Here is a 10,000-nt window from a genome sequence, read left to right as displayed (position 1 = left end):
TTCTCTTTTCTATTCATGAACACTACGTTTCATCAGTTTAAAACATTTGAATGACAAGACATCATCATACCTAGGCACGCTTCCAGCCCGTGTGTTTAGCGAACTTCAAATTTTGGAGCATGCGCTGACGTCATATCCTGTTTGGCTGGCCACATGTGCATTTTAGCCAATCACATGTGATATTTCTGTTTTCGATGTAAAAGTATTTTACTATCCTACTACTGTATCCTCGCTTACACGTGTGTTTTTTTTCTTATCAGAAGAAAACAACACATTTCAATACATCTTGTTAAGACATGTTAAAACACGTTAAAGATCATGTACGATTTATTTCTGTAATAACGTAACATATTCAAATATATTTTCGACAGTTTGGTTATGCAAGTTATAAATCAACTACAATTTTAGTTTTAAAAGGATTTTGATTGTCTGTAATCATGTAAAAGCGGGGAAGAGGAGAGGCGCTCCAAATGACGAGTTATTACGTCAGTCCCGAGGTGTCTCCTTATTGGTCAGAGATCCCTTTTGAAGGAGATTTAAAATTTCAAAACATCTGCTGCTCCGCGTTTCACTGCTGACTGCGGCTGGGTTTGTACGTCTTTCTCCTTGGCTGGACTGCTACTTGAGGAAATAACTGAAGTTTTACCTCTACATCAAGGTATGTTGTTGTGTGATTGCGAAATAAGTCATTTTTTTCCATGTCTATATTCAATGCGCCATGTATTAGCAGTGTGTGAACTGCGAAAACCAATTTAGTATGTGCGATGAACGTCGATTGTGTTAAACTTCGAAACTCTTGGCAAGCTCAGTATTTCTCGTGCCCTACTGTCTGTAATACTGTTATTGCATAATCGTATCTCTTGGGTGGTGAAATGTGCAGATATAACCAAAATGGCGAATGTCGAGGAGAACTTGAAGAAAATGGTGCGAATCTTCCGAAGGGAATGCCACCGAGTTCTAGAATCGGAGAGAACGACCATTCGCGGCCCGGACGAGATGCTGATCATCCTACAGCTGACTATGGCGGAGATCAACAAGCAGGTAACCTGACATTTATCTTAAAACCATTTAGGCCTCAAACACAGAACAAAAAAAAGCACTTAAGACTGTGAATTTGTGTACAAAATCTAATATTGTGTTATAGAAGTGTGTGTCTGCTTTGTTTGTGTATCTGCACTACCCCTGGCCCTGGCGTAGGCCTATGCATCTTTGTGTTTCTGCACTTGTCTGCTTTCTAATAATAATAATAAGCATCTGGTTAGTGTTAGAATCGCATATACTCTCTTAGATGTGTGAAAGGCGCAGTAGAGGCCTTGCTATTTGCTGTAGTGGGCCTATACACAGTGGTAGGAGCAGTGGTACACTGTGTGTGACTGATGCATTTCTGTCTTTACATTGTCACTACTGTACTTATAAAGGTAGCATTGTGTATGTAGCATACTACACTGAGAAGTTATACAATGCTAGGAGCGCTATGTTAAATGAAAACAGTTTGCAGTGCAATTGCAGTGTTCCATGCACCACAACTGGCAGCCATTACATTAAATTTAGCTGGTGCTTTTACCCAAAGCGCCTTACTCAGATATGACTGGGCATTGATTACAGTCCCTGGAGCAGTGTGTGGGGTTGGGTGCCTTGCTCAAGGGCCCCTTAGCCATGGATGGAGGTGTAGGGAGAGGTCAGGTGGGATTCGAACCTACAACCTCCAGATTGAAAGAGCAGATCCCTAACCACTCTGCCACGGCCGCCCTCGAGCATCGTATTCTCTCTCAGTCCACTTCAATATTCTTTACTGGCATGCAACCTACATTCTCTCTCTCTCTCTCTCTCTCTCTCTCTCTCTCTCTCTCTCTCTCTCTCTCTCTCTCTCTCTCTCTCTCTCTCTCTCTCTCTCTCTCTCTCCCCCCTCTACCAGGAGACTGGTGAGTTTGGCGTTGCCCTTAGCGACGTGTTGCTCTGTTGGAGATGTCTCCTATTGGACCGTCTGCAGCTGCCCAGCGAGGGATGCCGTCGCCCCGACAACTACGAGCCAATCAGGCGCGAGTATGAGGACTTCCTGAAGCGGACCAACACCATGGACCTGATCGACGTTTACCTGATGACCAAACAGCTGTCAGCAGAGGAGCTGCTCACACCTGTAAGAGTGTGTGTGTGTGTGTGTGTGTGTGTGTGTGTGTGTGTGTGTGTGTGTGTGTGTGTGTGCACGCACGTGAGAGAGCAAAGTGCACTAACTGTCATGACTCAGCTTGTTTGTTGGGGGAGTAATTAACCAGTGACGTGTGTGTGTGTGTGTGTGTGTGTGTGTGTGTGTGTACACGTGTGTGGTGGGGATATTACAATGGCAAATTGTCCGGGTGGGCTGTTTTTGCATTATATTTGCCAGAAGTGATCATGGGGTCAAGCTAGGTTCATCTCAAAAGTGGTATGGACATGTCCCCACCACCCACACGTGTGTGTGTGTGTGTGTGAACACCTTGGGCCTCAAATGAGAGAGAGAGAGAGAGAGAGAGAGAGAGAGATGCACCAACTGTCATGGGTAAGCTTGTAGGCCAAAGGTTGCCGGTTCGATTCCCGACCCACCAGGTTGTTGGGGGGAGTAATCAACCAGTGCTCTCCTCCATGACTGAGGTACCCTGAGCATGGTACCGTCCCAACGCACTGCTCCCTTGGGGCGCCAGTAAGGCTGGCCCCTTACACGGGAGAAGCATAAATGCAATTTCATTGTATGCTGTAGAGTGCTGTGTCATAGCCTGGGAGTACCCATGCTGCCTTGCGCATGGCGTTTGCCGCCAGACAAGCTGTGTCACAAGGACAGTCGGAGAATGAAAGAAAAACACCATGGATGTGTTGTATGGATTTCGTCCATAATCCTACAGTGTCTGTTAGGGCTGCACAATTAATCGAAAAATAATCAAAATCGTGATAAAATAGTGAAATCGAATTTGTGATTTTAATCGTGGCAACAGTGACCTACTTTTGAGAGCGTCCTTGAAGCCAGAACATACTGTCAGGCTGGTGTTTCTGGCCAGAAATCTGTCCACTTAAGTTTCATGCTATTGCCTTTACACAATTATTACAATTCATTTTATTTTGCTCATCCCATATGTAATTCATTCTTGGTTATATTTCATCAATAATCGTGATTTAATAATCGTGATTATGATTTTGACCAAAATAATCGTGATTATGATTTTTTTCCATAATCGTGCAGCCCTAGTGTCTGTGGCACTGGTTGGACATCGCCCCCAAGACATTACAGTGGCCTTCTCCAGCTCTCTTCATACCTAACAGCCTTTCTTTCTTTCTTTCTTTCTTTCTTTCTTTCTTTCTTTCTTTCTTTCTTTCCCTGTCTCTCTCTCCAGGAGCAGCTGCTTCACTTCATCTCGGGTGGTGTATCTGAAGAGGACCCGGTTGAGAGCACCCAAGCGCCCCCCTGTCCCTCCACGCCCTCCAGTCAACCCAGACCCTGCACTGCCCAGGTACACACACACACACACACACACACACACACACACACACACTGTCAACCCAGACCCTGCACTGCCCAGGTACACACACTGACACACAGACACAGACACACACACACAGACACAGACACACACACACACACACACTACACACTCACACACACACACTGTCAACCCAGACCCTGCACTGCCCAGGTACACACACACAGACACACACACACAGACACACACACACAGACACAGACACACACACACACACACACACACACACACACACACACACACACACACACACTGTCAACCCAGACCCTGCACTGCCCAGGTACACACACACACACAGACACACACACACACACACACACACACTGTCAACCCAGACCCTGCACTGCCCAGGTACACACACACACACACACACACACACACACACACACACACACACTGTCAACCCAGACCCTGCACTGCCCAGGTACACACACACACACACACACACACACACACACACACACACACACACACACACACACACACACACACACACACACACACACACACTGTCAACCCAGACCCTGCACTGCCCAGGTACACACACACACACACACACTTGCTCTGGTCGCTCAGTTCGCTTCACCCCTGGCTAATTCTCTCTGTGGTAGCGCTGGCCGCGCACCCTCCATAGAGAAATAATGACTTCAGACTCTCTGTTAGCGCTGGTCGCGCACCCTCCATAGAGAAATAATGACTTCAGACTCTCCGTTCGCGTTGGTCGCTACTGGTGTGTATGTGTGTGTGTGTTTAGTGCAGGGTGGTGCATCTGGTACTCTGCTCCTTCTTGTGTCTCTCTTTATAACGTGTGTGTGTGTGTGCGCGTGTGTGTGTGTGTGTGTGTGTGTGTGTGTGTGTGTGTGTGTGTGTGTGTGTGTGTCCGTTCTCTAGATGCGTAGGGTGGTGCGTCGTGTCCTCTGCTCCTACCTCTGTCTCTTTTATAACGCGTGTGTGTGTGTGTGTGTGTGTGTGTGTGTGTGTGTGTGTGTTCTCTAGATGCGGAGAGTGGTCCGTCGTGTCCTGTGTTCCTACCTCTCTGTGTGTGTGTGTGTGTGTGTGTGTGTGTGTGTGTGTGTGTGTGTGTGTGTGTGTGTGTCTGTGTGTGTCTGTGTGTGTGTGTGTGTGTGTGTGTGTGTGTCCGTTCTCTAGATGCGTAGGGTGGTGCGTCGTGTCCTGTGTTCCTACCTCTGTGTCTCTTTATAACGTGTGTGTGTGTGTGTGTGTGTGTGTGTGTGTGTGTGTGTGTGTGTGTGTGTTTATAACGTGTGTGTGTGTGTGTGTGTCCGTCCTCTAGATGCGTAGGGTGGTGCGTCGTGTCCTGTGTTCGTACCTCTGTGTCTTTATAAAGGGGGATTCATACTTGGCGTGACTGGTGTAAGTCTCCTTCATACTTCACTCGCGACCTCACTCGCGACCTCACTCGCGCCATCACGTGACCCAAAATGACGTCACACGCCGTGGCGCGAGCTGCCGTGGCGCGACGTCGTGCACCCCACATTTTTTGTAACATGTCGTGCGCCACCAGCGACCATGCAGGTAGGCAGACAAAGCAGGAGTTGCGAAGAGAGGCTACAACTACTGTAGGCTACTACAGAATGGATCCTGCACCATTTTAAGGATAATAAAATGTCATAGAGAGTTATTTTATCTTCTCTCTTAAATGTTGTTCAGTGAAACAATTGTTTACTTTGTTCAGAAGCACGTTGTGTTCGGCGATATATTTAAAAATTCTGCCGCCAGAACAATGCTCTCACATGGTCTTGGAATGATCTGGCAATGTAGGCTACAACAAAAATATATGTTTCAATGTGGTAAGTCACAAGTCAGACGTTCAGTAGCCCTACAGCAGCCGTGTTTGGCTTTCTATTTTATACATCCGTAGAACTCACGCTGCGAGTTGCGAAAGAAACTGCCGTTTCTCTCATGAACAGCAGAGGGCACTTCCGACAATGCGAGCGAAAGCCTTCTGAAGTTGTTTTTTTTTATTTTATTTTTTTTTATTAGAAAACATTCAAGTACAGAGACATAGAAACAGACAGGGAAACAAAACATCTACGCCAGGGGTATGAGACAGAACAAATATACACATCTAGTACACAATTTTGAATTTTTTACATAAGTTTACAGTTTTGATTGCTTTTTTGTTTGGAGCGGCACATATTGTTTTAAAATAAAAGTCCACATCTTTTAAAAAGTAAACAAAAGAAGGCCTCGTTTTGTTAAATTTGCATTTGTGAAAGTTATATTTAGCTAGAATAATGAACAAATTAATAAGAAAATATTCCTCCTCAAGCTCTTCACTATAATTGGTGAAACCAAAAAAAACATTCTGCAAGCGTAACTGAAATTGTTCATGAATATGATCTATAATAAAGCAGCAAAACCTTCTCCAGAATTCTCGGGAAAAATCACAGAACCAAAAAAAATGAATCAGTGTTTCTGTGTCTGTATTACAAAAAGTACAGTGAGTTTCAATATCATTACTGAATTTAGCTAAAACAGATTTAACAGGATAAATACGATGAATGATTTTAAATGACACTTCCTTTACTTTGTTAACTAGTAGAAACTTGTTTGGTAGTGTCCAAGCCTTGGTCCAGCATATATCAATGGCATGTCCACTCCATGCTGAGATTGCAAGCCTTCTGAAGTATGAATAGTCTGTCGCAAGTGATGACGTCATTAATGGTTCTCGCGCCACACGCGACAAAATGCGCACGTGAAGTATGCAGAGCCCTTAACGTGTGTGTGTGTGTGTGTGTGTTTATAACGTGTGTGTGTGTGTGTGTGTGTGTGTGTGTGTGTGTGTGTGTGTGTGTGTGTGTGTGTGTGTGTGTGTGTGTGTGTGTGTGTGTGTGTGTGTGTGTGTCCGTTCTCTAGATGCGTAGGGTGGTGCGTCGTGTCCTGTGCTCCTACCTCTGTGTCTCTTTATAACGTGTGTGTGTCCCCTAGATGGGTGATGCGTATAATGGCCCTATGTTCCTGTGTGTGTGTGTGTGTGTGTGTGTGTGTGTGTGTGTGTGTGTGTGTGTGTGTGTGTGTGTGTGTGTGTGTGTGTGTGTGTGTGTGTGTCTTTATAACGTGTGTGTGTGTGTGTTTATAACGTGTGTGTGTGTGTTTATAACGTGTGTGTGTGTGTGTGTGTGTGTGTGTGTGTGTGTGTGTGTGTGTGTGTGTGTGTGTGTGTGTGTGTGTGTGTCCGTTCTCTAGATGCGTAGGGTGGTGCGTCGTGTCCTGTGTTCCTACCTCTGTGTCTCTTTATAACGTGTGTGTGTTTATAATAGAGACCGACCGATATGGGTTTTTCTATGGCCGATGCCGATGCCGATATTTAGAGGTCAGAGTCAGCCGATGGCCGATGTGACCAGCCGATTTTTTGGGCCGATTTTTGGGGCCGATATGCCATCATATTATCCTTAATTGGCATGCTAAAAATATACCGGTATATAAACAATATTCTTTTTCATTTATTTATCCATAACATATGTATTTTATTAATTAAAAGTAACATATGTTCTATTTACACCCTTAATATTCATATAGATAGGCCTAGTAGAAATATTATGTAGGTCAGGGCTGTCCAAACTTTTTTAGTGAAGAAAATACAGGAAAATAAACAAGGGGCCGGGCCGCACATTAGCTGTGAGATGACCGGTTCAATGTAACAAATACACAAGGGAGGCAAAAGCTGTCTGATGGCCCATGATTTATTTCCAATATTTTCAAGAGGCAATGTAAGAAAAGGTAACACAAATTGCATAAATATTATTGTGTCAGTGTAATACACTTGTATGAATTATCCACATGTACATGGTTAATAATTAAGCTTATTATTAACTGTTATTTATTATTATCTTGTTATTTTATTGTTGCCTACAATCAATCAGTGCATGTTTATAAGCTGTTTAATTTGTATTTAATTCTTATTATAGCCAGCACTACTTCCCCTGCACTTCATGGGTCAATGTGAAACTCGTGCTGATCCAATCAGATCAAGTGCCTCTATCTCACATGCACGCAGGCAGCGATGTAAACAAAAGCAGCTCTCCTCTCTGTGCCTACCTCGGTTTAAATGAGCAAGTTCTGTCGTAACCTAGCATGTTTAGCTAACTTGCTACAGCCACAGAGGCAATTTTACAGGATGGATTCACAAAGCTATCAAAAAATAATGTCACTTATGCGCAACATGCTTACAGTATAGCATGATACTATTCCAACTGTGGGTTAAAGTCACAAATAAAAGTGCTAAGCAATCGCTAACGCTAACCGCTATTCAGTTTGGAGTGTAATATAAGCAGCTGTAGGAAGGCTATGGTAAAAGGCACTCGTGGTCACACACCACTAGCAACTTTGATTTCAACTCCATTGCCGTTGAAAACAAATAGACATGGGGTGAAAGTCAATCACATGTCAGATTTGCATCCTTTTTTGATAAAATTTCGCTTAGATTTTAACTTCCTATTGTATTTTTAGAGGTAAACTTCACACTGGTTACCACCAGTATTAGGGCTCCCAGTAGCTGCCCGCTGATGTGCCTGAGAGAGGTGTGCCTGATAGAGAGGTGTGACGTTCACGGAGCCGGTTCTTTTGAACGGCTCCCTGAAGTGAACTATGGGGGCAGGATCACAGCTGGGGGAGCCACTCGACTGTTATTTCGTTCGTTTTTCATTAATTTTAAGCACGTGACCTCGACCTTAAAATCGGCGCAACCAAATGAGAAAATCGGCCGATGCCGATTCATTAAAAAATAGCAAAAATCGGCCGATTAAATCGGCCGGCCGATCGATCGGTCGGTCTCTACTTCTAACGGTGTGTGTGTGTGTGTGTGTCTGTCTGTGTGTGTGTGTCCGTTCTCTAGATGCGTAGGGTGGTGCGTCGTGTCCTGTGTTCCTACCTCTGTGTCTTTATAACGTGTGTGTGTGTGTGTTTATAACGTGTGTGTCTTTATAACGTGTGTGTGTGTGTGTGTGTGTGTGTCCGTCCTCTAGATGCGTAGGGTGGTGCGTCGTGTCCTGTGTTCCTACCTCTGTGTCTTTATAACGTGTGTGTGTGTGTGTTTATAACGTGTGTGTCTTTATAACGTGTGTGTGTGTGTGTGTGTGTGTGTCCGTCCTCTAGATGCGTAGGGTGGTGCGTCGTGTCCTGTGTTCCTACCTCTGTGTCTCTTTATAACGTGTGTGTGTGTGTGTGTGTGTGTGTGTGTGTGTGTGTGTGTGTGTGTGTGTGTGTGTGTGTGTGTGTGTGTGTGTGTGTGTGTGTGTGTGTGTGTGTGTGTGTGTGTGTGTGTGTGTGTGTGTGTCCGTTCTCTAGATGCGTAGGGTGGTGCGTCGTGTCCTGTGCTCGTACCTCTGTGTCTCTTTATAACGTGTGTGTGTGTGTGTTTATAACGTGTGTGTGTGTGTGTGTGTGTGTGTGTGTGTGTGTTCTCTAGATGCGGAGAGTGGTGCGTCGTGTCCTGTGTTCCTACCTCTGTGTCTCTTTATAACGTGTGTGTGTGTGTTTATAACGTGTGTGTGTGTGTGTGTGTGTGTGTGTGTGTGTGTGTGTTCTCTAGATGCGGAGGGTGGTGCGTCGTGTCCTGTGCTCGTACCTCTGTGTCTCTTTATAACGTGTGTGTGTGTGTGTTTATAACGTGTGTGTGTGTGTGTGTGTTCTCTAGATGCGGAGGGTGGTGCGTCGTGTCCTGTGCTCGTACCTCTGTCTGCTGCTCAACTCTAAGGACGATCTGGCTCTGGCGGTTTCCATGGATACGCCTAGCCGCGCTCTCGGACGCACCGCCTTCACTGACCTCAAGCACGCCGCGCGCTCAGGACACACCTCACTATTCCTGGTGAGAAATGACCATAATTATATTAATTACATGAATTACAATAAGAAGTATAAAATGACAACAATAAATCACAGCCTCCACGGCGATATGATTCGCCGTTTGATTATTTTCGATATTATGATACAATTCTTGTTTTTGTTTTTTTTGTTTTTTTTTCAATTCCTCTTCCACTTCTATTATGTTATGGATCTAGGGTAGGGGCCAGCGATTCGATTATTTTCAATATTTAAGAATGCCCTGCGATATGATTCGATATGATCCTCGGCCGTAGGATCCCTATCCGTATCGGTTATCATTTACACCACTACTAGACAATAATGTGACAATTCTTCGTCTTTGTGGACATTGATATGTGTTTGGCTTTGTGCATTTTTTTTTGTGCATTGTGAGAATTAGTGCTTCCGCACATAGGCTCCGACAAAGTGCTGCGCACTGCTCCGCAACAGTTCGATTTCACTATTTTCAATAGAACCACGCACACTGGCGCCGATGTCTGCGGACATTCGCCGATGTCTGATAGCAACTAGAGACAAGTTCTATTTTTGTCGGCGCCGCCCGTTGACTATCGATGCTATGTTCGTGTGAAATTGGGTTTGGGGGTCCGAATTATGTCGGAAGCAAAAGTGCTCCGCAGTGCTGTCGGAGTAAATGTGCGGCCGGC

At 44.9% G+C, this 10,000-nt stretch overlaps 2 protein-coding genes across 4 annotated transcripts in view; one reads left to right on the top strand and one right to left on the bottom strand.

Annotated features, from left to right (window-relative positions):
• The window catches only part of nup37 (nucleoporin 37), a 28,200-nt gene extending 28,054 nt beyond the window's left edge, over positions 1 to 146 (bottom strand). For 2 of the 3 annotated variants that reach the window (XM_063218082.1, XM_063218083.1), the window contains exon 1: positions 71 to 146. The gene's annotated coding sequence lies outside the window, so the exon portion shown is untranslated. Of the gene's footprint in view, positions 31 to 70 lie in introns of those variants that run through there. The other variant, XM_063218084.1, reaches the window with a different exon arrangement.
• A 434-nt stretch (positions 147 to 580) lies between these two features.
• Positions 581 to 10,000, top strand: part of parpbp (PARP1 binding protein) — a 40,508-nt gene continuing 31,088 nt past the window's right edge. Inside the window, exons 1-5 of the mRNA XM_063217813.1 lie at positions 581 to 658; positions 881 to 1,041; positions 1,916 to 2,137; positions 3,363 to 3,479; positions 9,169 to 9,339. Of these exons, the coding sequence (XP_063073883.1) occupies positions 892 to 1,041; positions 1,916 to 2,137; positions 3,363 to 3,479; positions 9,169 to 9,339 (660 nt within the window). The 5' untranslated portion in view covers positions 581 to 658; positions 881 to 891. The remainder of the gene's footprint in view (positions 659 to 880; positions 1,042 to 1,915; positions 2,138 to 3,362; positions 3,480 to 9,168; positions 9,340 to 10,000) is intronic.

The sequence above is a fragment of the Engraulis encrasicolus genome, chromosome 15 (genome assembly GCF_034702125.1).
Source record: "Engraulis encrasicolus isolate BLACKSEA-1 chromosome 15, IST_EnEncr_1.0, whole genome shotgun sequence".
Classification (NCBI taxonomy): domain Eukaryota; kingdom Metazoa; phylum Chordata; class Actinopteri; order Clupeiformes; family Engraulidae; genus Engraulis; species Engraulis encrasicolus.
This window is presented reverse-complemented; position numbering and strand designations above follow the sequence as displayed.